At 40.1% G+C, this 26,995-nt stretch overlaps 1 protein-coding gene across 6 annotated transcripts in view; it reads right to left on the bottom strand.

Annotated features, from left to right (window-relative positions):
* The window catches only part of KMT2E (lysine methyltransferase 2E), a 62,478-nt gene extending 38,604 nt beyond the window's left edge, over window positions 1-23,874 (bottom strand). For 2 of the 6 annotated variants that reach the window (XM_027639584.1, XM_027639581.1), the window contains exons 1-2: window positions 23,570-23,874; window positions 5,412-5,596 (exon numbers count right to left, since the gene is read on the bottom strand). In XM_027639584.1, the coding sequence (XP_027495385.1) occupies window positions 5,412-5,482 (71 nt within the window). In that variant the 5' untranslated portion in view covers window positions 5,483-5,596; window positions 23,570-23,874. Of the gene's footprint in view, window positions 1-5,411; window positions 5,597-10,365; window positions 10,488-14,956; window positions 15,014-23,569 lie in introns of all 6 variants that reach the window. The other 4 variants (XM_027639583.1, XM_027639582.1, XM_027639586.1 and 1 more) reach the window with 4 other exon arrangements.
* Between the last annotated feature and the right edge of the window lie 3,121 nt (window positions 23,875-26,995).

The raw sequence follows: 26,995 nt of genomic DNA on the forward strand, positions 1-26,995 counted from the left end.
CCAATGAACGAGGCATTAGCTACCCTCCATCATGGCTAGGTCAGAAATCAAGTTCTCTTTCTCCTGGACATGAGTCTTGACCCCTGCATCGCTTCTACTGCTGTTCTTCACCATCTCCTGAATGAGACAAGTGGTAGCAAAGTTACTCTGACCCACTCTGCCTTCAATGCTCAGCCTTGGTCTTGTTGGGCTAAACTCAGTTTTCAGAGCAGGAAGGTTTACTGATACAGGACAGGCAGGGGGAATTCTGGTACAATTCACCCTTCAGCAATGCCACAACTAATTTAGGAGAACTTCCTTCATTAAAAATAAGTATTACTATGACCTAAATACCAGCTACTTTAACACAGGAATATGCAGTGAAAGATGCCAGAATGGAAGTGTCCTAAAAAGAGAGGTCGTGTATTCCATCTACTATCTAAAAAAATTGAAAAGATACTCTAAATCTCTTGCAAAATCTGAGGCAAGACAGTACAGCCTCGTCCCTAAATCCATTTCTACCTACTCTAGCAATTTATAAACCACTTAAGAGAACAAAGTTTAATATTTAGAGGCAAAAGTTATATTAAACAAAGTTTAATATAAGAGTTGTGGGTAGCAGAAGCATTAGGCTTCCAAAACCAAAATACATATATCTTCAACTATTTAAATACTCATAAAACAGATTCAGATCACAAGGTTAATAAGGAAAAAGCACAGCTTTACTTGAACAAGGAGAATCAGGAAAACGCTGGGAGAAAAATCAGGTGATACAGAAAAGCATTTCAGCATTTCATTAAAAGAGTTGTAACAAATACAAATTTAGAGCAGAATCAGCCTATCTGGGGGGCACAGATACTACTTTAATTTATAACAGATGCTCACTAGAGCTCTGAACATAACTGCTGCTGTTCCATTTATCCACTGCACTGCACTGGGCTGGGGAAGGAGGTGGTAGAGCATTCACTGAAGCCACAAATTAACCATCACAGGCTTCCTTTGCAGTCAACAGGAAAGTGATAAGGATCCCATAAGCAGTACAGAATGGGTATCATTTCTCCAGAGAACCACACACAGAAGTAACTTTGGCAGAGAGGTCACCAAATTCCTTATCATCCCTGTCATGCCCACTATGTGCACGACCTCAAAACAGAAAACACACATTCCACATTATCCTTTGTTCAGAGGTCAAATCCTTCTTCTGAAAGGGGCATCTCAGAATTGGACATTCAGTGAAGGAATACCTCTTGGTAAAACATTTAATTGTACAGATGATTAAAGCATGAGATAACACTTAATTTAAAATCAGGTTTTAAATTTTTGGGGGTTCAAGCAGCAGGCCCAGGCAGCAAGACAAAACTTCTGTATTATACACCCCCCTCCCCCCAATCTCACCATTGGTGTTCTTACAGGCATCCCAAGAAGCAAGTTTTCAAGAAGAAAAGTGTAAGCATTCAGATCTGTGAGAACACTACAAGGTTTTCCTTGCTTGCATTTTTGGACATAAGCCAGTTCTGTAACAGACTGAGGTACTAAGCCTGTAAGCCTTCTGATCATACCACATTTTTCAGCTTCACCTCAAACAACTACAGTCTCAGTGTCTAACTAAGGCAGATATTTATGTTATTTTTGGTATTCATCAAAACTGAAGTGTCTGCATTACAATATATCTGAAGTTTGACCAAAATCCTAATATAATTTCCTAAAATAAACAATCATTACTGTTATAAACTGACCCTCATATTTTGCTAAAATATCATATATACTTATTAAGCACTGTGGTTAGCAATTCAAAACTGTGCAAAATATTCACAAGGAACAAAATAAAATCCTCCTAGGCTGCAATGATTTAAGAGATTCCTGTAACCTGAAAACAGGAACATAGTATTTTACAAATCAATTAAAAAAGTAGAGATGTCTGTTTTTTAAAAAACCCAAGAAATAGAACTTCACAGAATTTTCATTCTGCAAGTGAAACAACTCATGTTCTGGGTCCTTTCTGCATGTTGCCAGCAGATGGCATTACTGAGAAATTAAAAAAACCACGAGAGCATTTACCAAAACAGTCCCTACAAGCTTATACTTAATCTATATTAAGGGAATCAACTGTCAACGATTAGAAGCAATTGTTCCCTAAAACGTGACCTCCCCCACTCCATTCCTTTTAATTACTGCTTTGTTTCTGACCATTTAATAATTTTTAAAAAAGTGTGCTGTTTTTGACTAATACCCAATATACAATCAGTCCTTAGAATCTGGGGCTATTAACGACTTTATAAAAATGTAGGTGTTCAAAATCTCACTAAGAACTCAAATGTTCAAAGCCAAGTGGGTATCCAAGCTTTAGGCTATGAACACTTAACTAACAGTACTTTCTGAAAATGTGTCAGAACTCTAAATGGAACCTTCTGCTTTCACACATGCTTCAGCAACATCAATCTGCCACATGCCAATTGATAGGTCTGATTTTCAAGTTCAGGTTTGTTTTCCACTCGTACCAGCACACCTGAGCAGTATCTGCCTGAAGGTCATCTTAGATAAAGGAATACAATATATTTTGTATGACACTTCACCTAACCAAACACATCTGTCAGGATTCAACACCTAGACAACTAAGAACCAAGCACTGCTCCTCTACCAGGGAGCTGGTTCTGCTGCCCAAGCACCTTGTAGCAGGCTCTGCAAGTACAGGCTGGCCCACTATCGTCTGTATGTAAGACTACAACAGTGCTCATCATTTTGTCTTAGGGATACTGAACTCAACACAGTGATCTGTATACTGTGACTGTGAGGTTTATTATACAGGCCTTCTCTCTAAAAAACATGCACAGATACTAAAACCAGAAAAACAGTACCACCAGTGGCATTTCCCAGTGTGTAGCTTATACTCATGCTCTAAGCTACACCAGTACTCTCTGCAGTCAGGAAGCATATTTGGAACCTCCCGAAATGGCTGGTTCTGCTATTGCTCCTTACCAGTTCAGCAGTCACACATATTCATCTTCAGTAAGATCTACAAATTAAAGCAAAAATATGTGTGTTCTGACTACTGTAGTATTATGAACATCTATCTGGAGATCCCACTTAAGCACACATAAGAAACAAGAGTATTTAATCCAATTTTTAAGATGTTTAAACCTTCTAATAAGTTATTCTACACATACCTACTTGATACAATTATTGAAATAATATGTGAAACTATTAGTCACATAAACTATCCACTTTTTTAAGATGCTTATGCCTTGGTTCAAAGCATAGGGCAGAATCTTTTAGCAGAAACAGTACTAAACAAAGAGCATTTTCCTGGGCTCCTTCTCCTGCATAATTGGGTTTGCCACTCCCCCATTCTTGTGTTTGCTCATGCTTCAGCAACTGATGAAGCAATATCAGACCTGCTGGTCACAGTGCAGAAACTCCAACTCTTCCCTCTTGGGAAAACCCTAGAACTTGCTTAAAGATCATCTATGACTGTTATTAATACAATCTATATCCAACACGCTACTCTCTGGAAGAAAATGTACAAAACAAATATATAAGTCATCTAGATGGTGATAAAAAAAGGTTTACAACCGTGTAAGCTGGTAGGTTAGGGACACACCTTTCTGTCACACTTCTTTAGACACTGACATGGCTCCTGAATCAGCGTAAGCCAATCATACAACTACTACACATATTTCAGTGTAAGTACAGCAGAGATGATAAGAATTCATCTAATTGGTAACAGTCACTTAACATCTGAAGAAAAGCAATTCCTAACTGGGTCGCTCTGCCACGGTATCAAGCAAATAACACACTGTGAACTCTATCTTGTTTATACTGACAACTATATTTATTTATTTTAATTCCAGCATGGCATGCTGTGTCTGCAAGGAATGTTAGCAACCTCAGGAATCATGACCTTCTCTAAACATAAAAGTACAGGAAAAGATAATGAAAAGAGTTGTGAACAGTTCACTAAAGTTAAAAAATCTTCTGCACCAAGGTAATTAGTATTCATGATATGAAGAGATAAACAAAACATTAAAAATTTAATGTGACAAAAAACTGAACTGCAAATTCTTGGTTCTCTTCAGAGAAATGGTGTAAACTTAGAATAGCCTTATATATAACTGGAAACACAGGAGAGAAACATTCCTTTTAAAAGCTGTTCAAGAGTTCTGTTCAAACTTTTTGTCATAGTTTGGAAGAAAAACGCTTCTTAAACAGATTAATATTGCTTAGCACGTGCTCTCAAGCAAAGACTGTGTGCAAGCTACTGAAATTTGTTATCCAATACACCTATTCAAATGTTTTATATTTATAAAAAAATCTCAAGCATGTATGTAAACTAAAACTCTAATCCATTTTTTCAGTATCTAATGCAAGCAAATGTATGTTTGTGGCAACCAAAGACAGGGAGCCTTTAACATTACTACAGAAAGGCTCAGAGGAAGGATAAGAGTAACACCATCTCAAGTGGTTCAAAAAAAACAAACCAAAACCCAATTCAATATAAATGATGAATTTCACATTTCTGCTAATAAATTCATGTTGGTCTTTTCATTTGTATATGCAAAGAAGTTATATGAGATTGTGTAAGCCACAGACAAACGATCCTCATCCTTAGTGTCTTTTGACACCCACCTCTCTTCCCCAAAAAACCTGCCAATCATGCACTCTACTAATGCAAAAGCAACAGTCAGTGATCACCAATACCTAAACTGTAGCCCATCAGTACCTGAACTCTGACCCATCAGTGCAAGTGTGGTGGTGGGGGAAACCTCCCAAAAAAACCTCCCACCAAACAAACAGAAAAATCCACAAGTCCTCCCAATCCCCCAAAACACAGAAATTCACTCCATTTATTACATGCAAAGCAGAGTTGATTGAATTCAGGATTTCACTGGCTTTTTGTAACCCTTTATACACACTTACTAAGTAAATGAATGAGTAACAAATGAATTTCTACTAGGTTTCCAATTAGAAATAACTTCATGAAGACATGGTACTAACTAATTAAGCTAGGCCTTCAATTTTCATAAATAAAGGCACCCTTGTCTCAATTACTACCACTGTTTTACAGTTTAATACACAACATTAATTTACCTTTCTAACATGCAAAGTCAAAAACATTTTTTACACAGTTAAATAGGAAACTGAAATGGCAAGTATTTTAAGCATGAAAAACAAAACAAGCAGCATCTTTATTTCTCAGTCTGATGACCAAGAAAAATATGCATCTGCAGTAAAGTTTAGCTTCTCTGCTTTGCTCCCCTTGAAGAAGAAACTGACTTAAGAATAAAGTGACAGTTATTAATTTAAGTAACTAAAGATTCAACAAAACTAAGGAGACTCCGAAGTTCTTTCCAACTGTATTCAAAAAATACAAACGAAAAGATAAAAATAATTTAAAAATAAGTAAGAACGCTTATAAACCATGTTCACATACTTACTCTGAGCCTGCAGCCATTTCCAAATAAGAAGTATCTGCTGTGTCAACCCCCAATGGGATCACTATGCTCATGACGTTCGTTTCTGATAAATTCGATTACTACGGAGTCCTATGCATTGGTATCCAAAACACTGGGGCATGCCAGCCACAGTGCTCATTGCAAACATCTAAGTGCATCCACAAACCCTGGTAAAAACAAAACAGAACATGCAGGAGACTGAGTCAGTTGATTTTAAAACCAGGCAATTTTACACCGCATTAATTTTAATAAAGAACTTATCACCTGTATCTGTCAGGCTTATTTCATTAGTTTTATTTTACACAGGCAAAAGGAGAGGAAAACACTGAATTTCAATTGTCTTTAAAAGTTAACTTCCAATACACTTCTTTTAAGACTGTGATGATCTTACTGTCTGAACTTAAAAATGTTATAAACTGACAAAAAATATTATCATTCAAATTTGTGATTCAAACCCCAGCATATCCAGGGAGATGACAGAGACTCGCTTTAATGGCAGATTTACCAAACCTGAAGTACATCTGCTTACTGCCCTATGCTGTCAAAGCCCAGTTGCTATACACCTTTCAACAAAAACCTGGTTGCAGAATTTTTCAAGCACATCTTAGCATTATTCACTTTTATTTTGTACTTTAAAAAAACCCCAACTACTCAATGTCTTAACTTCCATTCAGTATTTTTTAAAGCAAAATCATTCTAATGATTCACAATAATGAAAAATTTTCCATCTTATTTTAACAGATTGCCACTAAAAGATGTCACACCTTTAGTGTCACTTATAGGAGTTATTTTTTAAGTAGTAAAATAAAAAGAAACAGTAGTAGTTTTTAATTGTAGAGCAAAGCTACAGTCTGCTTGCCTTGCATGAGCACAGTGATTGCCAGCTTCTACCAGCCTCCCACTTCTCTTAGTGCACAGGGCAGAACACCCAGCCAAGTACAGGAGATGTAAACACCACCTCAGCTACTCACAGATTAGTAAACTAATGCACTTTTACACACTAATATAGACAAGGTTTTCCACAAGTGACTAGGTAATTGAAGTAAAATAGCCAAATAACTTCAGTACTTACACAAGGAGCAAATGCAAACTCCTTCCAAGATGTCAAAATTGTAAGAACACAAACCATTCACTTGCAATGAAGCACATACAGTGCCTACTAAATACACTCCTCTCATACCACAAAGTCTACAAAAGCCTAATAGTTTTGAGATCAACATATTTTAACATGCTTATCCTTGCCAAACACTAGATTGCCAAGAAAAAAACTAACAAGCCTCCAGTGTAAAACAGACTTCAGACAAGCACTGTGGAATTACACTTGATTTCTTCAGGGTGATGAAGTGGCACGTACAAGGCATCTCTAAAGTATGAGGTGGCAGCAAGTCTTCATTTTACCTCCTAAATTCTGTAACCCTACTGAAGTTTGGCAATTAACATAAGAACATGCAGAGATGTGCCTAAACCTAGAGTTCATTCTCCTTCTAGACAGAAAAAGTTGTGTTTTGGTCCTATTACACGAGACACCAAACACAACGAACTGGAAAGCAGTCAGGCCAACCAACCATAGGAGTATTCGGCTTTCCTCATTTAAACACCGAGCATTTTCTTACTAAATACCACAAATAACAAACTGTATCACTAGCTATGCATAAAATTAAGAAAAAACATACTACTTTCATGAATAAAGCAGAAAGAAAACCCCATTAAACCAAAAGCAGGTACTGAGTATTTTTCATAGCAGGCATGAAAAAACCCAAGCCCCTCCCAACAGTTTACATGAGCACTCATTCTGCCACCATATAGGTTCCTCTACTTGTAGGGTGGGACTCTGAAGAGCCATATCAACAACCTACAGGAAACATCAACTTACCATTTAGTTCTCTTCTTCTAAAAAGAGTAAAAAATATACCCAATAACTGAAAGGAAACCACACCATTTTTTAAGTCCAGGTACATCAGCTATCCCACGGTTAAGGGCTGTTCCATTACCACCTGCAGAGTGACCTATGCTAACAAAGCATTAGCATAATGCAGCTTTTATTTTATACCTCTTATCAGGTAACTCCAAAAAACCCCAGTTTTAGTGTTTCAGAGTAGGTCATACTGGACATCACTGCCTGGGATCAAGATCATCATTTAAGATGTTTCTTGCACTTAAAATTGCTTTTTGTGGTGGTGTCATTTTTTTAATAGCATTTTCTCTAGACACTTCTGGCCAGGTAGAGTAACAACTAAAAATTAACATAGGCAAAAATGCCCAGGAGACTGATGGAAGAAAGAACATGCTCAGACAGCTGCCCCATGGGCTATGACATCTCCAAACTTACCTAAAACCAACTGAAGTTACCCAATCATTATATATTCAAGTGATCTCCACTGTCAATGCAGAAAGAAGAGATCTGGTTACCAAATCTGAGAATCAACTGAAATTTGACATCTTTCTTAGAACTAATACAGAAAAAGAAGAGCTATGGATATGTTTTAGAGCAATGTATAGATTGGGAATTAATTGCTAATGCATGGCCCAATTAATGACAATCTCTGACAAAGCAAATACATCACCATTCTGGTAAAAAAAACCAAAAAAGAGGGGGAACACAGCCAAGACTAACTTTTTACCCTATGGCAGGCTATTCTGACCTTTGTCAGAATTCACTCAAAAATTCTAGTAGCCTGACCTAAATGGAATAAAAGCAGAAAATTGAGGAATCAAAATTTATTTTGCTAAATAGCATTAAACAGTTGTTTCATCTAAAAGGAAGTAGAACATGATGGTAATATTACTTCATTATTTTTTCCCACCCTTCATCACACACACAAAACCCTCTAATGCTTTTCCTTTGCCTACAGTTAAGTATGGAAGAATGGAGGCAGTCACCTGCTCACAACACCTACACAGCCAAGTTAACTCAAACAAATATTGCTCATTCTTTGTGAGTAGCCATCCCCAACAAATGCCTCTGATGGGGGTGGGGGGGATCTGGGATAAATTAATTATAATACACCCACTTATTACACAGAACTGCGACCTTGTATATAGGCCATCCATTTCTGAACACCACAGTGATACCAAATTGAGGATGATGGAAAACAATTATTTTCGGTCAAGTCAGAACCAGAAGCAGTCATGACACTAAAATATTCCCAGTATTTTTATAACTTCAGAAAGAAAATAACACAACCACTGGGGAACTTTATCTATCTTAAAAGTGACTGTTTATCCTTTGAAGCTTGATATTTTAGATGAGTCATAAAATACTATCTGCTGTCATAATTTGGTACTTTCCAATTTCTGCAAGTCCCAATCTATTTCAAGTAGTTATTCTTTCAGAACTCTGACAATCCATCATCCATGGCCTTTAGAAACTGTTTTCACAGGTACATCCACTGAAATAATTGACCAGGAGTAGAAAGAAGGGTGCTACAAAAGAAGTCTTCCTACAGTCCAAGCAGTTTATACACAATTTACTGTTTAAAAAAAGTCTTTCTTCAGCAGTACCTGAATTTGAATGTTAGGAACGCCACACTGGTTTGTGCAGTTAATTTCAGGGTCATACAGCTAAAAGCCACAACATAAAAACTGCTGGGCCAAAGTTCATTGATCAGCTCTTTCTGGGCAAAGTAACTTATTTACTGTACCCTAATTAACAAGAGTAGAGGTCCTCCAATTTTGTTCTAGTCCACTCTATTCTTCTAGTGATAATACACTCTAAGCTTTGAAAGAATTTTGGCAATTTCTTAGATTCACCAAATTTTCTCATTATCACCCTGCCTATATGAAAAAAATATTCCTTATTCAAATTAATTTTGCTTTTATTTAATTGCAGCAAAAGTTTATCTTGCCCTAATAGTACAATTTTCATCTTAAAACATAAAAAGCTTTCTGTTTAGTGTGGTTAAACCATTTATTTTGTGCAAGATCAACCTCCTGCCTGAAACCCATCACACTTCACCATTCACTCACACTGGTTTACACTTTCTATGGCACGTTTTCCCTCTAGAGAATACTAAGGGGATTCTTGACTTAACAGTTGTATCAAGTCTAAAATATCTGAAGCCCCATCATACTTCTCATGATCCATTTTATGACACGAGAACTCTTTTTTTTTTTTAAATTAATTGTGCTCTCACAACAGAGAAGCACAATACATTCCAAAATATTCATCTCTGTGGCTTTGTACAGAGAACATAATTTATGCATTAAACAACAGAAAATAACTTACATATTATCCCTGAGGTATTCCACTTACACAACATTAATCTGTGGTCTAACAAAGACCACATGATTCTTTTCTGCCACGTCCTTCTAAGATCAACTGTGTCACATCACAAGAGAAAACCTTCTCACTGGTACACAGCAGAGGAAAAAAACCAAATTCAGCTCTTGAATCAGAAGGTAAATTGTAATCACCTGAAGCTACATCAGTAGTTTTGATCCTAATCAATACAGGATCCAAACATTCAAAATGAAACCCACTTGCCATGCTCAGATGCTGGCAGAGGGAACTCCAGGCCTGCTTATTATCAGCATTATCTTTCTCCTCCTACTTTCTTCTTGTAGGACCATCAAACTCTACATACAACAGACTCAGGAAACAAGCAGATGACAGATCACCCAGACAGAGAGCGCACTTGAAAAATAAGAACTTGGAAGTGTAGCCAAACTGTCCAGATGACTCCAACAAGGTTTCATAATCCCAGCTACCAATCATCCTTTAAGTGTCAAGAGTCCAGACAAATTCTTCCAATGCATTTTACATGTAAGTTTCTTTTTGTTTAAGTTTTTACCCCCAAGAAGGCAGAAAAAATATTTTTTTTCAACATTTACCTACTTTCACTTCTATTTTCTTTTACAGATTTAGAAATTGAGTTCCCAGTCCTCACATTGAAACAGAAAGTAACAATATAAATCTAATCAGAGAACTCTAACTTACCTTTATTTTTACTACTCATGAAGCATATTTTTCAAGTCAGAAGAAACCAAGCAGTACTTGCTGTACTGTGAAAGGTACAGTCATTTGCTACACTGGTAGCTCACCTCTGCAAGATATTTAACCTTTTTTAAGAAGGGAGAAGAAAGGAAATAGGACTAAGAAGCCTCCTAGAACCCACACTGTATGTCTAAGAATACTAAAGCTCTCATCTAGGTGCACAGACACAAAACTTCTCATAAAAATCAAAAGTAAGAGGCAGTGGCACCACCATAACAACTTGTTTGCCTTAATAAAAGAAAAAATTCCCCCAAAAAATTAATATTTCAAGATAATTTTACAATAATACTATTTATAATACTTACAATAATATTTTTAATTACAATCCACAGTTACCTCTAACACTACAAAAAACAAAAAAGGGAAAGAAATTTAATGAAAGGTGGTTTTACTATTCTTCATGCATCTGACAGCTTTTTACACAGATGGTGTCAGTGTTGCTTGTTTTTCATTTGCCAGTAATCAATTTTCAGATTTGTCATGTGACAAATACAAAAAGCAAACAGCATATAAAAGTCACTGAAAATACATTCACTACAGGAATTAGAAAAAGAATTCAAGCCAAGGTGCAACATAACATTTGTTTTCTAATTTATAAAGGGACATCAGTGAAATCATGAACTGAGCTTAAGATTAAATTACATCCTAGCTCAAATCTAAGTGTTTTCTCACATACACAGAAGACTACACTAATTTGATTGTTAAATCACTTCAAGTTTCACATCAGTAGCCATTACAAAAATACTGAGTCTTTTGTTACAGTTTTTATGACTTCAATATACACCCGAAGTTCTCAAAGAATTTTTTTGCCAATTCCATCCATCAGTCATCACCCATCGACAATTACAAGATTAAAAAAAATAGGTTTTTGATAGTTTAGATGTTTCAAGACTTGGGAGATTTCATCACAGAACATCTCTGCAAAGAGAATTACCACGACCTCCCTAAACACAGAATTTTAAGGACAAAAATCTAATTATAATCAGCCTATAATTAGGCTATTTAATGAGAGGAAACAGTGCTGGTTTAATGTAAATTATTATTTAGATTTTATGCTGCTGTATGCAACATTACCTCGAAATCCTTAACTAATGTCACTACAGAAATATTAATATACTAACAAAAATACCATCTCTATACTTCGTCTACTCTGTATTTTCAAAGTCCATGTAAAAAGTACACATAACTAGAGCTGAAAAACATTAATCAAAACCTTCTAACCTATCTATGTATAACAACTATCTTCCCCTTAAACCAAATGATGTAACTGTAAATACATATTAAAAATACATAAAAGGTTGAGGTGATAATTTGCCCATATGTAGTAAACTAAGCAACTGAAATGTCTGAGAATTATCAGCCCTGACCCCTTAAAAAGTTATAGCCTTATGCATTTCCCAAAGTTTAAGCAGTGCTTTAAGCACCTCATGTTTAGGCAGTGCTTATTTCCCCTGAGCACAAGTACAGAAGAGACTCTCTTTCCTAAACTGAGAGTACTGACAAATTCCTTGCCTCACACCCTTACAATCCAGGCAAAAAATCAGTAACCATTTCCTGGAGCAGCATTATCAGAATACACAGAGTGTATATAAAGGCTCATTTTCACAGGACATGCACAAATCTTAAGGGAATTACCTTGAAACAACCAACCAGACCTGTATAGTCAATTTTCCACTTGAGCACTGACCAAGGAAGAAGAGGAAGGGGTAGACTTACAGATAAAAATAAATCAGAGTTAAAACACCAACTATCTGCACGACAGTCTTGAGTCAAGCAAGACCCTCCAGTTCAACCAGCACACAATGCTAATCCGGTTGGAACTTCAAGTCAGCTGGAATGTAAAAGCAATCTACAGCACTGAGCCCAAACCAAAACTCTGAACTTCCATTTGCTCCCAGTAGAAAATTCATGGTACTATGAGTCCAGGCTGGCTCCAGAGTTACAAAGGATCACTCTGAAATTAATTTCCCATCTCAACAGGGTCTTTCAGGCAAGGTGCAAAGAGTTCCAAAAGAATATTACTGCTTTCAGACCTCTGCTGATTTCTGCAGATCTTAGCATTACTTGCTAATACAAGTCATCTCAGGTAATAAAGACAGATGACCAGAAGGTAGTATTCTGTTTTATTGTGTTTTATTACCAGAGCATGCATCTTTTCTATGTGTAAGGTGCATTTACTGAGAATGCAACATAAACATTCTCCTCCTCCCTCCCTCCAATTACATCATATGTGTACACATGTTTTGCAATCATGAGCAAAAGCAATTGTTGTCATGCTTTCCTTCAGATTTACAGGCCAACAATTTTAACCTGTGGTCCTGGGAACCACCCCTGTCCACAAGAAATCCACAGGAACAGACATAAGGAAAGTCAATACACCTATGCCCTAACACAACCTACACAGGAGAAATTTAAGTAAAAATGCACATATCAATAGTTTGTCACAGTCCACACACACACTGTGGAAAGTACTGTCCTGAACTGTCACAGAGCCAACAAACTGAGCTTTCATACTTGGTTTCCCTGCCTGTGTTTTTTTGTTTGTTTGTTTAGTCCCTTTTTCGTTTTTTATTTAAACTTTTTATTTTTTTTAATTGGGGGAGGAAAAAGAGAGTAAAACACTAAGATTTTACTAAATAAAACTGTATGTTTTGCTAAACTGCTGCTTTTTATACTGCTCTGAGCATTCATGTCTATACAGCAGTTGGGTGATTTGCAAAAACAGTGATAGACACTGACACTTTAATGGTGTACTCTAAATATCCTTCAAATAGTGAACTGCATGCTGTGTGTATGTGTATATATATCCACGTAGAAGCACACAAATCTAGAAAAAATATGCAGCATACATATAGTTAGCACAAATACACCTATCAAAGTAACCAATACGTGTTCATTGCTGTCCGTTTCTAAGGAGGTCACACCTTGAATCAGACCTAGAAGCAGAATACATGAATAAATGACTCATCTTACCCACAGGAAGTTTTCTCTGTTTCCCCTGACATGCTCCACAACTGTACAGATTTTGCTAAGAGATCAGGATGGATATCCAGTTTCCAAATGTTACACCACTGCAGCTGCAGTATGAACTGTGCAGGCTTAGAAACAACTCTGAGTCCAAATTCAGACCTTTGCTATTGTTTGCTGCTTTCTATGGTAACAGGTAAGTTAGCAGTTTACTTCTAATTCATGCTGAGACAAAAAAGAAAGGGGAGTAGCGAAAATAAGACACAATAAGGACACTCAAATATATATAAATTAGGATCTATTAATGACCAACTCCTGCGAATCATACAGAAGAAACAACTTGTTCTAAAAGAAATCTGGTTTTCTATGTATTTTGTAGTTTGTGCCCAAACATTCCCACCGACCTAATATTCTCTATATACCTCTCACAGCAGTTATCTTCCTCCTCATCTTCCTCATCACAATATTAACTGCTTCCAGCCTCACTCACAAGGCCCTCAATAACCTCCCATGCTCTCACAGCAACCTACACAGTCAGCAATCACACATCCATCTAACTTCCTTATCAAGCGCCCTGTCAGACAGCCAAAAACCCCAAAAAAATACCAGCTATGTGCTGGTTGAAATTACACACATGACAGATAACGGGTAAAATCATTAGGCTTCCTCTCCCAGCTTCTCCCAGGACACTGCTCGTAGCTGCTCCCATCCCCTTTAGGATTTTCATTAAGCTTCAGGCTGCTCCATGGTACTAAGTTCCTAACCCTATCAAATTTCTGTTTTATTACATTACTGGTTGTATTGACACAGACCCAGTGATCACCAGACCAACCTGCTTAAGAAACATTGCTACTACAACCAACTACAAGGTAGGACTCCTCCTCCAACTTTGCTTTTGAAACAGTGCCAATACAGAGCAAGAGCAAGCACAGTGCATTAATGAGTTCATTAGCACAGAATCACGGAACAGCCTGGGTTAGGAGGGATTTGAAACATCATCCAGTTCCAACCTCACTGCCATGGGCAGGGACACCTTCCACATCAGGTTGCTCAGGGCCCCATCCAACCCAGCCTTCAACACTTCCTGGGATGAGGCATCCACAACTTCTCTGGGCAACTTGTTTTGGCCTCCTTATGAACATCACGAGACAAATGCAGGACCTTAAATTCAAAGACCTCTGTCACATTTGGAATGATAGCCAAACTTCATGAACTGGTCCTGAGTTTGGGATCTAGAACAAAGAGACAAAAACCCCTGCCTCCTCCATGGTACCCAAGATTTATGCATAAAAGCCTTGAGTACCAATTCTTCAGTACACAGCTCATGCATTACACAGACTGTAGCCTATAAAGAGCGAGCCACCCTTTCAAGTATAAACCCAGACTCAGTCTGCCAGTTTAGCCAAGTTTCTGCCATACAGAAAAGCTGGTTTCCCCTGGAGGAAGGCTACTTTCCCTACACTATCTGGTCCAGCAGTGCTGCTCCTGTGCATTCCATGACGGAAAGCGGTATCTCTTCCTCAAATATTTATGCCAGTCCCTTAAAACACACAAGACTTGCCCTTACCTCTTCTCTCTCTTCACTCCTTTTCTTCTCTCAGTGGAAGTTAGACAAAATATGGGACTAGGAAGAGAAAAAGAATGAGTGATAGAAAGGAAATAAAGGTAAAAGCAGTTAGAGAAAGAGTAAGGATTAGTTTATTGAACAGAAATCAAAGAAGCAGTAACCAGAGATATACAGACCAATACCATGCTTCGAGATTTTAGACATTGTATTTACAGAGCTCAATACCCAAGATTGAAAATTACCTACCAACTGCTTCATGTCTTCAAGTTTACTAAAGACCTGCAGTACCTTGTAAAATAAATCACACACACAAAGGCCTTTCCACTCAAAAATCATCAGTTATTTGAGCTGGAGAGTCAAGGAATTGCAAAATACAAAACAAGTACCACACGTGAGAAGAGTAAGAGAAAAAAAATACTTTTTGGTAGCAATATTGCTTATTGCTTAGAGAAGTATGTATTAGCTACCTAACATTAGCATGCTATAGTATATCACTGAGAAATGTAAAATTCCTTCAAAGAAAAATTCAGAAGTTAAGAAAACAAGTAGTTTCCCAGTAAAAAGACCTCGGTTTTAAGTCATTCTTTGTGTTAGCTATTTTACTCCAAACGTTTATTTCTCCTTCTACCAGAAAATGATAAAAAGCTGTTGATTAAACTTATACAAAATGCCTCTGTGTGACTTACCAATTACTCACCAAGAAAACATTTACAGCTATTACCCTAAACTATTATTCTTGACAAACATCTGAATATATAATGCATTTATGCAAGTATATACAGTCCAAATTCTCTAAGAATATAAGTCATGCCTACAACTGTAATGGCTAAGTAAACTTATTTTTTATTAAATACAACAGTATATCTCATGGTGATTCAATCACTGGGAGCATTTAGTCACCAATATTCCCTCAAGAACTAAGGCTTTTGGGGTGGAAAAACACACAGCTAAAAATATATATTTGTATTACCTTCAACAATCTAAATATTTTGCCAGCTTCATGTCATCAAATAAACTAATTAATTTGTTTTGTCTATGTTGCTCAGTAAGATGTGGGAGTCTGCTGTAATTATTAGCTACCTACTACAGAAAAAGTAAATTATTTCAAGTCTGACATTTCAGCTGAGTATGTTTCTGTTTTGACATGTTTTCATGTAGTAGATTCCAAAAAACAGTTCCCCTGTTTTATCAGTAGCATTTGATTTACATGAACAGCTCAACAGTGCTCCTACTTTGATTTGTGGAAGCAATTTGGAGACATTCACCTAATTGCTACACTTACGCCTAGGAATCTAAACACAAGCAAGTCAGAAAGTCACACTCTTTCAAACACAGACTTTTAATTCTTTCTAGCAGTTAGAACTCTTTTGTGTTATTTTAACCAGAGTTCAACCTGGATTGTATTTTTTGATAACAACTTGGCAGTATTTCAATGTTCTTCACAAAAATTTGGGGAGGAAACTGGCAAGTAGTAGTGAGAGAACAGACTGGGGGGAACTAGAACATGTTCAAGGACAGATAAAAAAATACAAAAGGGTAAGATCAAAAGATCCTTCCTATTTTCAAGAAAACAAAACCCAATTTATTTCCAAATTGCAAATATCTTGCAAAATTTTAATATCTAGGTTAAGTAATTTAGATTCCATTCATTTTAACTCTATAACTTTGTGTTGTCAATGGAGATTTCAGTATGTGGTTTTAATTGTAGTAACAGAGACATAAAACACATAATCTTTGAATAAACACAAAGAAATTCTGCCCAGCAATGGACGATCAATGCACAGTTTTTAATTTTCAATACCACTGCCACATAGAAGGGGACAAAAAGATACAGTATTTGGTTTTTATTTGTCTTTCAGCACAGTAGATGTGATTGGAAAGTAAGGCAGTAAAGAACATTAAAAAAAACCAACATCACAGTCATTCATAAAAATCCTGCATAATGATATTACACATTAACATCAAGCATTCCTACCCAAAGCAAAAAAGAAAAAAAAAATGAAAATAATTAGCTGAATTACTTGGTAAAGCATCTGAGAGAGAAACTGTACCCTTATAACCAGTAAAATAACTATTGTATTGTTTATCAGCTGTATATAAGGTATTCACATTTCTTTCACTGTTCTGGAATTATAGGTCTGGAAACCAAACGAGAGGTGTAATCTCTCTGTACCTTCCTCAAAAGCTATAAATAAGTTGTAATTCTTAAGTCTTCACCTTCAGTTTAAGCACAAGCAACTAAAAACATTCCTTATTGGAAAAGTTTCTTTAAAACAACACCTAAAACAGGATTAACTGTCTAGACAAGGAATATCATCTGTCTTGTGATATGGTTTTAAACAAACCCCATTATAACCATTCTAATTAGGAGTTAGGTCCCTTTGTCTACTCAAGGCAAGCCAAGAGCTTGTTAAAAAGTATCTTTAGCCCTCCTCAAATTAGAAGAGTTAAAGAGTAATGAACACCAGACCAATTTTAGAATTCAGAACTGCACAGGGTAAAAGATCCAAACCTACCATCCTGCACACCATCTGAACTTCTCAACTGGTCAATACAGGCTGTTTCATCAGTTTCTATGACTGACACATAACACTGATCCACACAAAATCCTTGCCTCTGAATTGGAGAGACATGAATGTGACAGATGAACCCTTTGGTGGACAAGGAACTGGCTGGATGGTTTCACTCCTAAGAGCTGCGAGCTGTCAACAGCTCAATGGCCAAGTGGAGACCAGCGCTGAGTGGCATTCTGGCATTCCGCAGGAATCGGTACTGGGACCGTTGCTCTGTTGGGAATATGGACTGAGTGCACTCAGCAAGTTTGCTGATCACATGAAGCTCTTTGATGTGGTGGTCAACATGCACAAGTGAAGAGATGTCATCCAGAGAGACCTTGACAGGCCTGTGTGAACCTCATGAAGTTCAGCACAGCCAAGTGCAAAGTGCTGCACCAGTGTCAGGGCAATCTCAAATACTAATACAGGTCGGGCAGAAAACGGATCGAGTGCAGTTCTAAAGACAAAGACTTAGGGGATGTTGGTTGATGAGAAGCACAACACGACCCAGCACTGTGCACTTGCAGCCTAGAAAGCCAAGTGTCCTAGGCTGCATCAAAAGCAGTGCGGCAGCAGGTCCAGGGAGGTGATTTTGTCCCTCTACTCCACTGGAGCACTGTGTTCAGCTCTGGAGTCCACAACACAAGAAAGATGTGGACCTGTTAGAGCAGATCCAGAGGAGGCCGCAAAGATGATCCAGAGGCCTTGGCATAAATCCCATTAAGACAGGCCGAGAGAAGAGGGTTTGTTCAGCCAGGAGAAGGCTCTGGGAACACCTCAGTGAAGCCTTTCAGTACCTAAAGGAGGCTTCTGAAAAAAGATGGAGAGTGACTTTTCACACGAGTAGACAGTGATAGATAGGACAAGGGGGAACAGCTTTTAACTAAAAGATGAGAGATTTAGATGAGATGTCAGGAAAAAATTCCTTACTGTGAGGGTGCTGAGACACTCAAACAGGTTGCCCAGAGAAACTGTGGATGTCCCATTTCTGGAAGTGTTCAAGGCCAGGTTGAATGGGGGTTTGAGAAACCTGATCTAGTGAGAGGTGTCCCTGCCCATGGGATGGGGGCTGGAACAAGATGGTTTTGAACGTCCCTTCCAACTCACACCATTCTATGATAAGGGGACCAACGACAGATTATAAACCTTCCCTTTTAAGTACAATAATGTCATTAAAATCTAGACTTATCATCTCGTCTTTGAACTTCATGGCAATTTATTTTTGTGTTGAAGATATAAAAGTAAATGATTACCTAGATTATGATGCCATAAAGTACACAAAATGCAACTGCAAACGAGAATAAAATAAAAAAACTTTCCTTAACCTGAGCCCACAATATGAAATTTTAATATCTCCGCTACTGAAAGTGTAGCTTAAAATTAAATTCTAAAACTAGGAACAATACTATTTTGGCAGATGCCTGATTTGCAAAACTGCTGGGCCCTTCCAAGTCTCACCTCGGTTTTACAACACTGCATCACCATCTCAGCAGTGTATGGACTATCACATGAAAGGAGACAGCACTCTTGCTACACAATATGCAAAACCAATACATTCCACTTGCAGAAAATACAACCTGTGTGCTACTACAATATATTTTTCACTTGCACTTTTCAAACACATAACTTGAATGGACATTGTGATTTCCCATAGTTCTTACCAATGTTTCAATTTTAAAAAATAAGATAATCAAACACTTAAATCAGGCATTTTAAAAAACGTACGTTTTGTTCAACAAAATTGTCTTCAAAGGCTTACAGATAACCCTAATTATTAAAATTTTCTAACCACCAGCAGAGCTTAAAATCTTGCCTGTTTCATTAATACATTAATATCTGCAAAAGGAAATAAAAATAATCTCAGTGTCTCCTAGCAAGTATATGAAATCTTGAAAAGGTTCCTTTTAAATAACTTGTTTGTTATGCCTTAAAGGTAACAAGAGTTTTTCTTTGAACACAACTGCAGAAGGTTTTTTCTGTAGTATGAAGGTCATGAGCAGAATTTTGGATCTTCAAAGACATTAGGTTAACTTTTGTGGGCACAGTTCTTTGGTTACTAAGAAAACGTGAACACTGAAGTAGAGAGAAGTTTTCCATTTTACACCATTGAAAAGCCCACTACAATTACTATTTTAAATAATCCAGAATTTGGAAGAATTTAAAAGTTTGTGTTTTTTTCTTAATCCACATTCTACATTTGCTAAAACTTTTTTTTCCCCACAGATATGTCTTAAGTTTCATTCTTAACAATAAATCAAAACAACTACTTGCACAGTGCAAACATTTAAACACTGTACCTGTCCAACAAAATTTGCTTTTGAGAGATTCACAAATGCTCATCTGTATGGAAGTCTCAAGGCCAATAACATAGATGCAGTTCTTTAGGATCACTCCAGAAATCTAAATTGGGTTCTATTTTATATCTTCACTCATCTACATCCCTCCTACCAGATTTTATTAAAACGTCACATGACAACAGCAAAATACTTTCATTAAACCTTCACTTGCATTAATCTAGTTAGAATAATACTAAGATTTCACAATTACATACACCACTCCTTAAATCAGTCCCACAAATAGTCCTTACTAAAATTAGTATTAGCATGCATGCAAAATTAAGACTGTCCTTAAATCAAACCGAGATCAGACCTGGAGAAACACTACAACCTTAAGTGCCACACTGATTTCTGTATTTCTGTTGCTTTCCAACACAATATTAACAGTGGTATGTGCTGAAATTGCCCAAGAGGAAATTAGGAGCTGCATTACCTCAAAGTAACCTAAAGAGGTTACTTAGTCCTAAGAGAAACTTTCCCCAGATTTAGTCTAAAGAGTCTATTATTTCTCCTCTGGAATTTCCCAGATGGCAAAAAAATCTCACCCAAAAGGCTAAGTGAAAGAGAAGCAAACTTTCCCTTCAGATATGAAAAGCTTCATGATACATAAATGGTTTGATAACTCCAGTCCATATTATTGCATTTGTAACACAACGTTTCTCAAACAGAAGTCTTTAAAAAGAAATGAAATTTAGATTTCAAACCTTCCTTCTTTCAAGAAGTTTGCATTAGTTTTGCAGGCAGGATATGTCATTCTTTATGAATATATACATAGAAACATCAGTGGAGTACAAAATAAAGTAGAATTTGTTTTGTAGTGTTGTCTCCTTAAAACAAATCACAAATCTGTTTTTACAAATGGAGAAACTGAGTCACGAAGGCAAACTGACTCATTAAAACTCACAAAGGAAAACTCTGAAGATCTCTAAATTCCCAAGAGGTTTTTAGTGCACAAAATTTGGCAATCTATAAAACAAGCCGTAAAATTTGAAAATTAGTATTTTTGGTTTTATTTCATTACTCCCCCATCACTTTCTGTAAAGTGTACAAAATTCTGTTCTCCTAATTGTGAATCAGATGTCTGCTTGAGAACATGACTGAGGCCATGAAGAGCTGCAGAGCTGTACAGCCCTCTAGGTCATAATATCAGAAAAAAAAATCAAGAACAGGAGTTTTCAACCTAGGGAGAGGAAAGAAAAAGGCAAAAGGTTTCCATAAAGGCCAATATACTCTTTGGACTTTTATATATGTACTTTTAAACAAACAGAGTAAGACATGGTTTATGAAAAAAAACAACCATATCTTTATAAATAAAAATGATAGGAGCATGCATTACTGGAGAATTAACAAAATGCCTTAGACTTTGGCCTCAAAACACACTAAAGGTGTGCATTAATAACACCCTAGAAGTCTAATTATCTTACTGTTCAACTTTAGGTACACTTTAACCACACATCAGTGCTTCTAAATGGTATCTAAATTAAAATTTTTCAGAGATTGAAGACAGTTTTTCCATTTCAATGCCTCACTTTTGATTGCTTAAATCCAGAAGGTTCTAAAGCAATATTGGAATAGGAATTCATATCTCATTAAGGATGAGATTAAAGATAGGCATTAAAGAAAGTGAAATTTTTTTTTATTGTTTCTTAAAACATACAGTTGCAGCCTCCATAGTATGTATCAGAGTACACTACACCAACTACCAAATAATAAATCCTTGTGACCTCCCTTCCCCCCACTCAAACATATTTATAGTGGTGATACTAAAAGGTTCATATTTCATTTAGGAAAAAAATTAGAGCTTATGAACTGCACCTTCTCTCAACATTTGGATGTGTATTACCAAATACACAATTTATACAGCAACATACAAAATAAATTGAAGAAAAAACGTAATGCCAAGATTACGTGGTAAAAGAAATTTCGCTTCTTAATAAAGTAACAGGTTATAATCCTGCATGCATTATTCCTTTAAGTTCATTTTGTATCCCCACACTAGGAATACATGGAATTACTACACTGATGTCCAGCGAAGGTGTTTCCTGGAAGGTGAACATGACGTTCACAAATGTGCTTCCACAAAGAATTTAGCTTAGTGATCTTAATCCACTACTTGTGTTGATAAATATTACTGATTTTGTGTCGTTAACAGGACGGACAGATGTACAGTGTCTATCACAAACGCAGGGGCTTTTCCAAATTATTAAACTGACATACATATTACCTTACAGCAACATATACACACCCCTCGAAGGAGCTGCTTGAGTCTGTTGCCTCTTTCCACCCCCCTTCTCCCCGAACAGAGTGGTCTCGTTCACTTGCCTTTCACACACATAACCAATAAAATTAATCAGCTGGAACACAGCATTTTTAAATCGTAGTAAAGTCAAGAGATGTTTTGTACGTTATTTGAAGGAAACAGCCTTTTCATTTAAACATAGTAAGACTCTAATATGCTGCAGACAAACGCACTGCATGGGGTGTGGAGGACCCGAGCTGATTAGATTACCACAACATCAGCCTGAGGCCGCCATTTTTAGAATCTCTAAAGGACAAAAGAGGGAAATTAAAAAATTTGCTCCACATTTTTTTAAAAGTAACTTTAAAAGTATAGTGATGATTATCAATTAATCATGCATTGTAACTGAAGCCATGCATATCTCTTTCTTTTCACCGATCTGAGCCCTGAGTAACAAAAACGCTTCATTATTATTCTTTTAAGGTAGTGTAAATAAACAGATTAAAACATTCCTAAATCTAGATGCAGCACTGAACTTCTGCTTTTTACGACACGTAGTATGTACCGTTTCAGGGGACCTCAGGGCTTTCAAACAGCGCACATTCCCTAATGGCCGAGTATAGGGGAATACAGGACCTTTATAATCAGGCTATATTATGTTTCTCTACCCTATTTAGCACCACACAGTGAACCGTTTGTTTTTCCTCCCCTATGTCTGCAGCAATAGGGCCTAACCCACCAATACTTATCGCTTCAAGAGAGAGACTGAAATATGCCACCCAGGGAACACGAACACCGGCTGCAGAAACTAAAGCAAGAAAGGGATGCACCAGTGTAACTACTCACAGCCTGGAGAAAGGGGGTGGGGAGAACGATCCCCTTTTAAATTGGCACAGAAACTCCTGGGGACTGCTCTCCGTTTGTCCAGGTTACACCTCGAAGCGGAGATATTAACAGGGAGGGAGGCAGGGAGGCGGGGGTGTGGAAGGCAGAGAGATTAGGCCTATAACGAGCCATTTTAGTACCACAAAGCAAAAATATACAGGATGGAGGAAAAGAATAGGCTTCCCCAAGCTTCGTAAAACTCAATACGCAGTCCCAATAAGGCACAAACCCGTTCTGAAACCCGCCAGCCCAAGGAAGCCTATGTTGTCACATAATAGCTCCTTCTGGCTCATTTTCCAAGCATAATGCATAAATCTGGCGTAACTGCCAAAAAATTCTCCTCAGCTCCTCCAGTTACAGTAACCCGCCATATTCACAAGATATAGCGACAGCCTGCCATTTTTTAACCAAACCCCCACAAAAGGAAAACCAAATTCAAGGCAACTTAAACAGAAATTAAACACATTTCATGGTGGGAAGGAGTTATACTCGCACCGAGGGTAATGAGACGTTCCCGTCGCATTTCATTCCCTTTCTGCCACCCCCCCTCCCCCAAAGCACCCACAGCAGAATATGCTGATAATAACCAAAGACTCACCTGTAATGGTCACAGGCCAGGCAGCAGGACCCCTCAGCTGAGCCCCTTCTCTATCCCAACCAAAACAATGCAACAGCCCCACTGCGGATATCCCTACCCTAGACAGGACTCAGCCCTCAGCAGGCTCTAGTAAAAGAAAGAAAAGGGAAAGAGGAGACCCCCCCTCCCCCCAAACCTAGCTCAGTGTGCAGAACCCTACAGGGACCAGCTCAGAGGCGCCCTTGCCCTGGGACCTGTGTACAAACCCCGCTGCTGCCGCCGCTGCTCCCGTGCCTCCCTCCCTCCAGCCTCCTACGCTCCCTTCTATGTCACTGCCTCTCTCTGGGAAAATGGCGTCCGCTCTCCCCTCCCTCCCCCTGCACGGGGCTCACCCGCCCCGCCTGACAGGGGCAGGGTTACCAAGGCGAAGCCAAACAGCCGCCATTTTACTTACGGGCCCGGAGCGCAGCCCGCGCCCGCCGAGCCCTCAGTGTCCATTTTACAACACGGCTGAACAGCTCGGGGGGTCTGGGCGCGGCCGCGGCACTAGACTGCGGCAGGGGCTGGGCAGGGGGGCCGTGAGGAGGGAAGTAGGGCAGCGGAGGAGGGGTGGTTGCAGCGGGGGCTGGCGCCGGGGGCGATCCGCAGCCCCGGCGGCGCAGCCCGCGCGGGAGGGGCGGGGGCTCCGTCGCGGCCTGTTGTGGGGCCGAGCGCGGGCGGGAGCGAGGATGTCTGAGTCAGAGCTGCATCCTCCGATGAACGAATGCCAAAACTGCCTCCTCGGCCGCTCTCCCCCACCCCGACCTCCGGCTTCTTCCTCACGACCGTCGATGCTCTCGGCATGCATGCTCTTTGTGAACCTTAAACTGAGCACATTTTCGCCACAAGCTGCGCGAAAAGCCGGACAGACCCGCCGGATCTCAGACACGCAGAGGAACTTACTGAGGGGCGGGGAAGAGGGGGGCGAGCAAAGAGCGGGAGCTTTGGCCGACACCCGCTCAGGAGGTTTTGACTGAATCTCTCAGTAAGACACTCGAGGCTGAGAATCTTCCCCGAAGCGTTTAGGACTCATATATAAGGCAAGTGGGAGAGAGCTTCTTTCCTTAAAGCAAGTGGGACAGCACAACGCGTTCTGCGGGGAACGAGACGAGCAGCGAACGAGCCTCATTTGCCCTTTAGGGAACAGCGCTCAGGAGCAGGAATAGCGTGCTTCCATCCGGACCAGCGGCGCTGGCAAAGCCAGGAGCTCGCTCAGCGTTTCGGGGCAGATGCAGCTTCTGCCATTTATACAAGCCCTTCTTCCTGCCACCATATCTCCTCCCAGGTCCCCGCTCTGCCCGCACGCCGCCCTGTCTCCCATGCCCGACTTCAGCCCCTCCAGCGATACGGCTGTTTGAGGGAGGGGAGGCGGCGGCTGGGGTTTCATTCGACGCCCACCAGGGGCTGAGCGAGCCTCCTTCAGTGCGCAAACTCGGGGCACCAGATAAAAGCTGGGCTGGCAGCTCTTACCCTGCCTCGATGGAGCCGCAACATTCGGGTGACTGGAGAAGCAGTTAGCAGCAGCGCCATAGACTAGCGTCCCCCCACACCTTGAGCACAGAGAGTTTGGGGCTCTAAACAGCTGCTGCTGCGGCAGGAGGGAGCCGAGGTGAAGGGATCTGCTAGCTGGTTGGACGCAGAGGAGGCGGCTGTAATGGGGCATTAAGTCTAAGGGAGGAGGGGGGGCGATTAAACGTCTTGTGATCATGGCGGAGTCTATGGGTATTTTTTCCTGTCTAACTCTTCTGTGCGTGTGTCTCTTGTTTCTTTCTCTCTCTCTCTCTCTCTCCTTAGGGCGCTTGGCTGGGGCTGCTCGCTCGGGTTCTGCCTGTTGTTGCGCGAAATGGCGGCTGGCGTCTTGGTGGGTTTGGTTGTCGGTTTTTTGTGTAGGGTTGCCTTTTTTTTTTTTCTCCTCTTCCCCTCCTATTCCCCTCCCCGCACTTGTGCCTTGGCTGCGGCTCCGCAGCGAACCGCGGCGGAGCTCGAGTCAGGAGGGGGGCGGGAGCGGCGCGGCAGCCAATGGCCGGGCCGGCTGGGGTGGCCCGGCGCGCCCTGATTGGCTGGCGCTGACATCATCCTGCAGCAGGGGCAGCCGCAGCTGGGCAGGGTCGGGAGCTGCCGGGGGAGGCAAAGGGAGAAAACGGGCGCCATGATCCCAGCGCCAGGGAGGAACTCCGCGGGCAAGGCGTCCGCGAAGAGCTGGTGGAAAAGGAAAGGAGAACCAGGCCTGGGCTTCTTCCCAAACAGTGCTGGGGCTGTGCGGAGAGGAGCGGGGGAAGAGCGAGAGGGGAGCAACTCGTGTCTGCCTTTGTAACTGCGTCAGTACAAGATGGCGCAGGGTGTCCCTGGAGAGGGAAGGGAGTTGCACGTCCGCCGGAGGTCATGTGACCGCGTTGCATTCCTGTGGGGTTTGGCTGCGGACCAAGCTGGCTTAGGCGGCGGCGGCTGCCCGGGACAGCCCGGGCTTCCCCCCCTCCTCCCGCACCACGCCGTCGGTCCCGCGCTGCTTCCCTTCCCCCATCAGCCTTGTGCACGAGGGTGTAGCTGCTGCCGAGGAAGGTTCTCGCTTCTCTCCTTACTCTCCACCCACCTCCAGGGTGTAGCTGCTCTCGGGGGAAGCTTTCCATTCCGCCCCCTCTCTGCGCAAGGCTTTACCCACCGCCAGGGAAAGTTCCCCCTGGGCGCCTGCTGGCTCCGCCCGAGCGTGGGAGCCGGGTGCGCTCACGGTGGTGCCCGCCCGGTGCGAGGGCACTCTGCTCCCGGTCAGGCTCCCGGGGTCACGGAGTAGTTCCTACCGAAACAGTCGGTTTAAGCGATGTTTAAATGACCTCATTAAAGCCGCTGAGGAAAACGCACAGGCTATGCGGAGTTGTTCTTCTGACGAGGAGGTCGTGGCTGCTCCATTGTTGCTCTGCCGGGAGTACTGGGCGGGGGGGCCAAGGGAGAATCTGCGAGGTGTTCGTGACTTTATTCTGTTTGAACAGGAAAAGTGGATCGCTGTTCTTTTATTTGTGTGTTGTTGGATCCCGTGGTAGGGAGTTGAGCAGCTTTTCTTTTGTGTGTATTCAGAAGTCAGGTCACAGTGGCCTGTTTCTGTAACACAGGAATTGATGTATATACTTAGTGCAGATGAAAACTGTGGTTTGCGAATATTGTGAGGACTCCCCATGTTGTACTTTCTGAGGTTCATAGGCAAATGAACTCGTTACACAGGTCTGAGTAGGCTTGGAAGATTGGCAAATATATTTTCTGGGTCTTCTATTATTTAAATATTTTGATGCAGGGGAAGTGAAAAATGTATGTTTACCAATCCTAATGCTTTTCTTTAAGGAACGCAAACTTACTGTTTGGGTGAGGTTCTTGAGGTTTCAAAGCCGTGCAGTGCCAGTTCCCATGTCTTGTTCTTGT

Source organism: Corapipo altera, unplaced genomic scaffold (genome assembly GCF_003945725.1).
Source record: "Corapipo altera isolate COAL_440 unplaced genomic scaffold, ASM394572v1 1b, whole genome shotgun sequence".
NCBI classification, from domain to species: Eukaryota; Metazoa; Chordata; class Aves; order Passeriformes; family Pipridae; genus Corapipo; species Corapipo altera.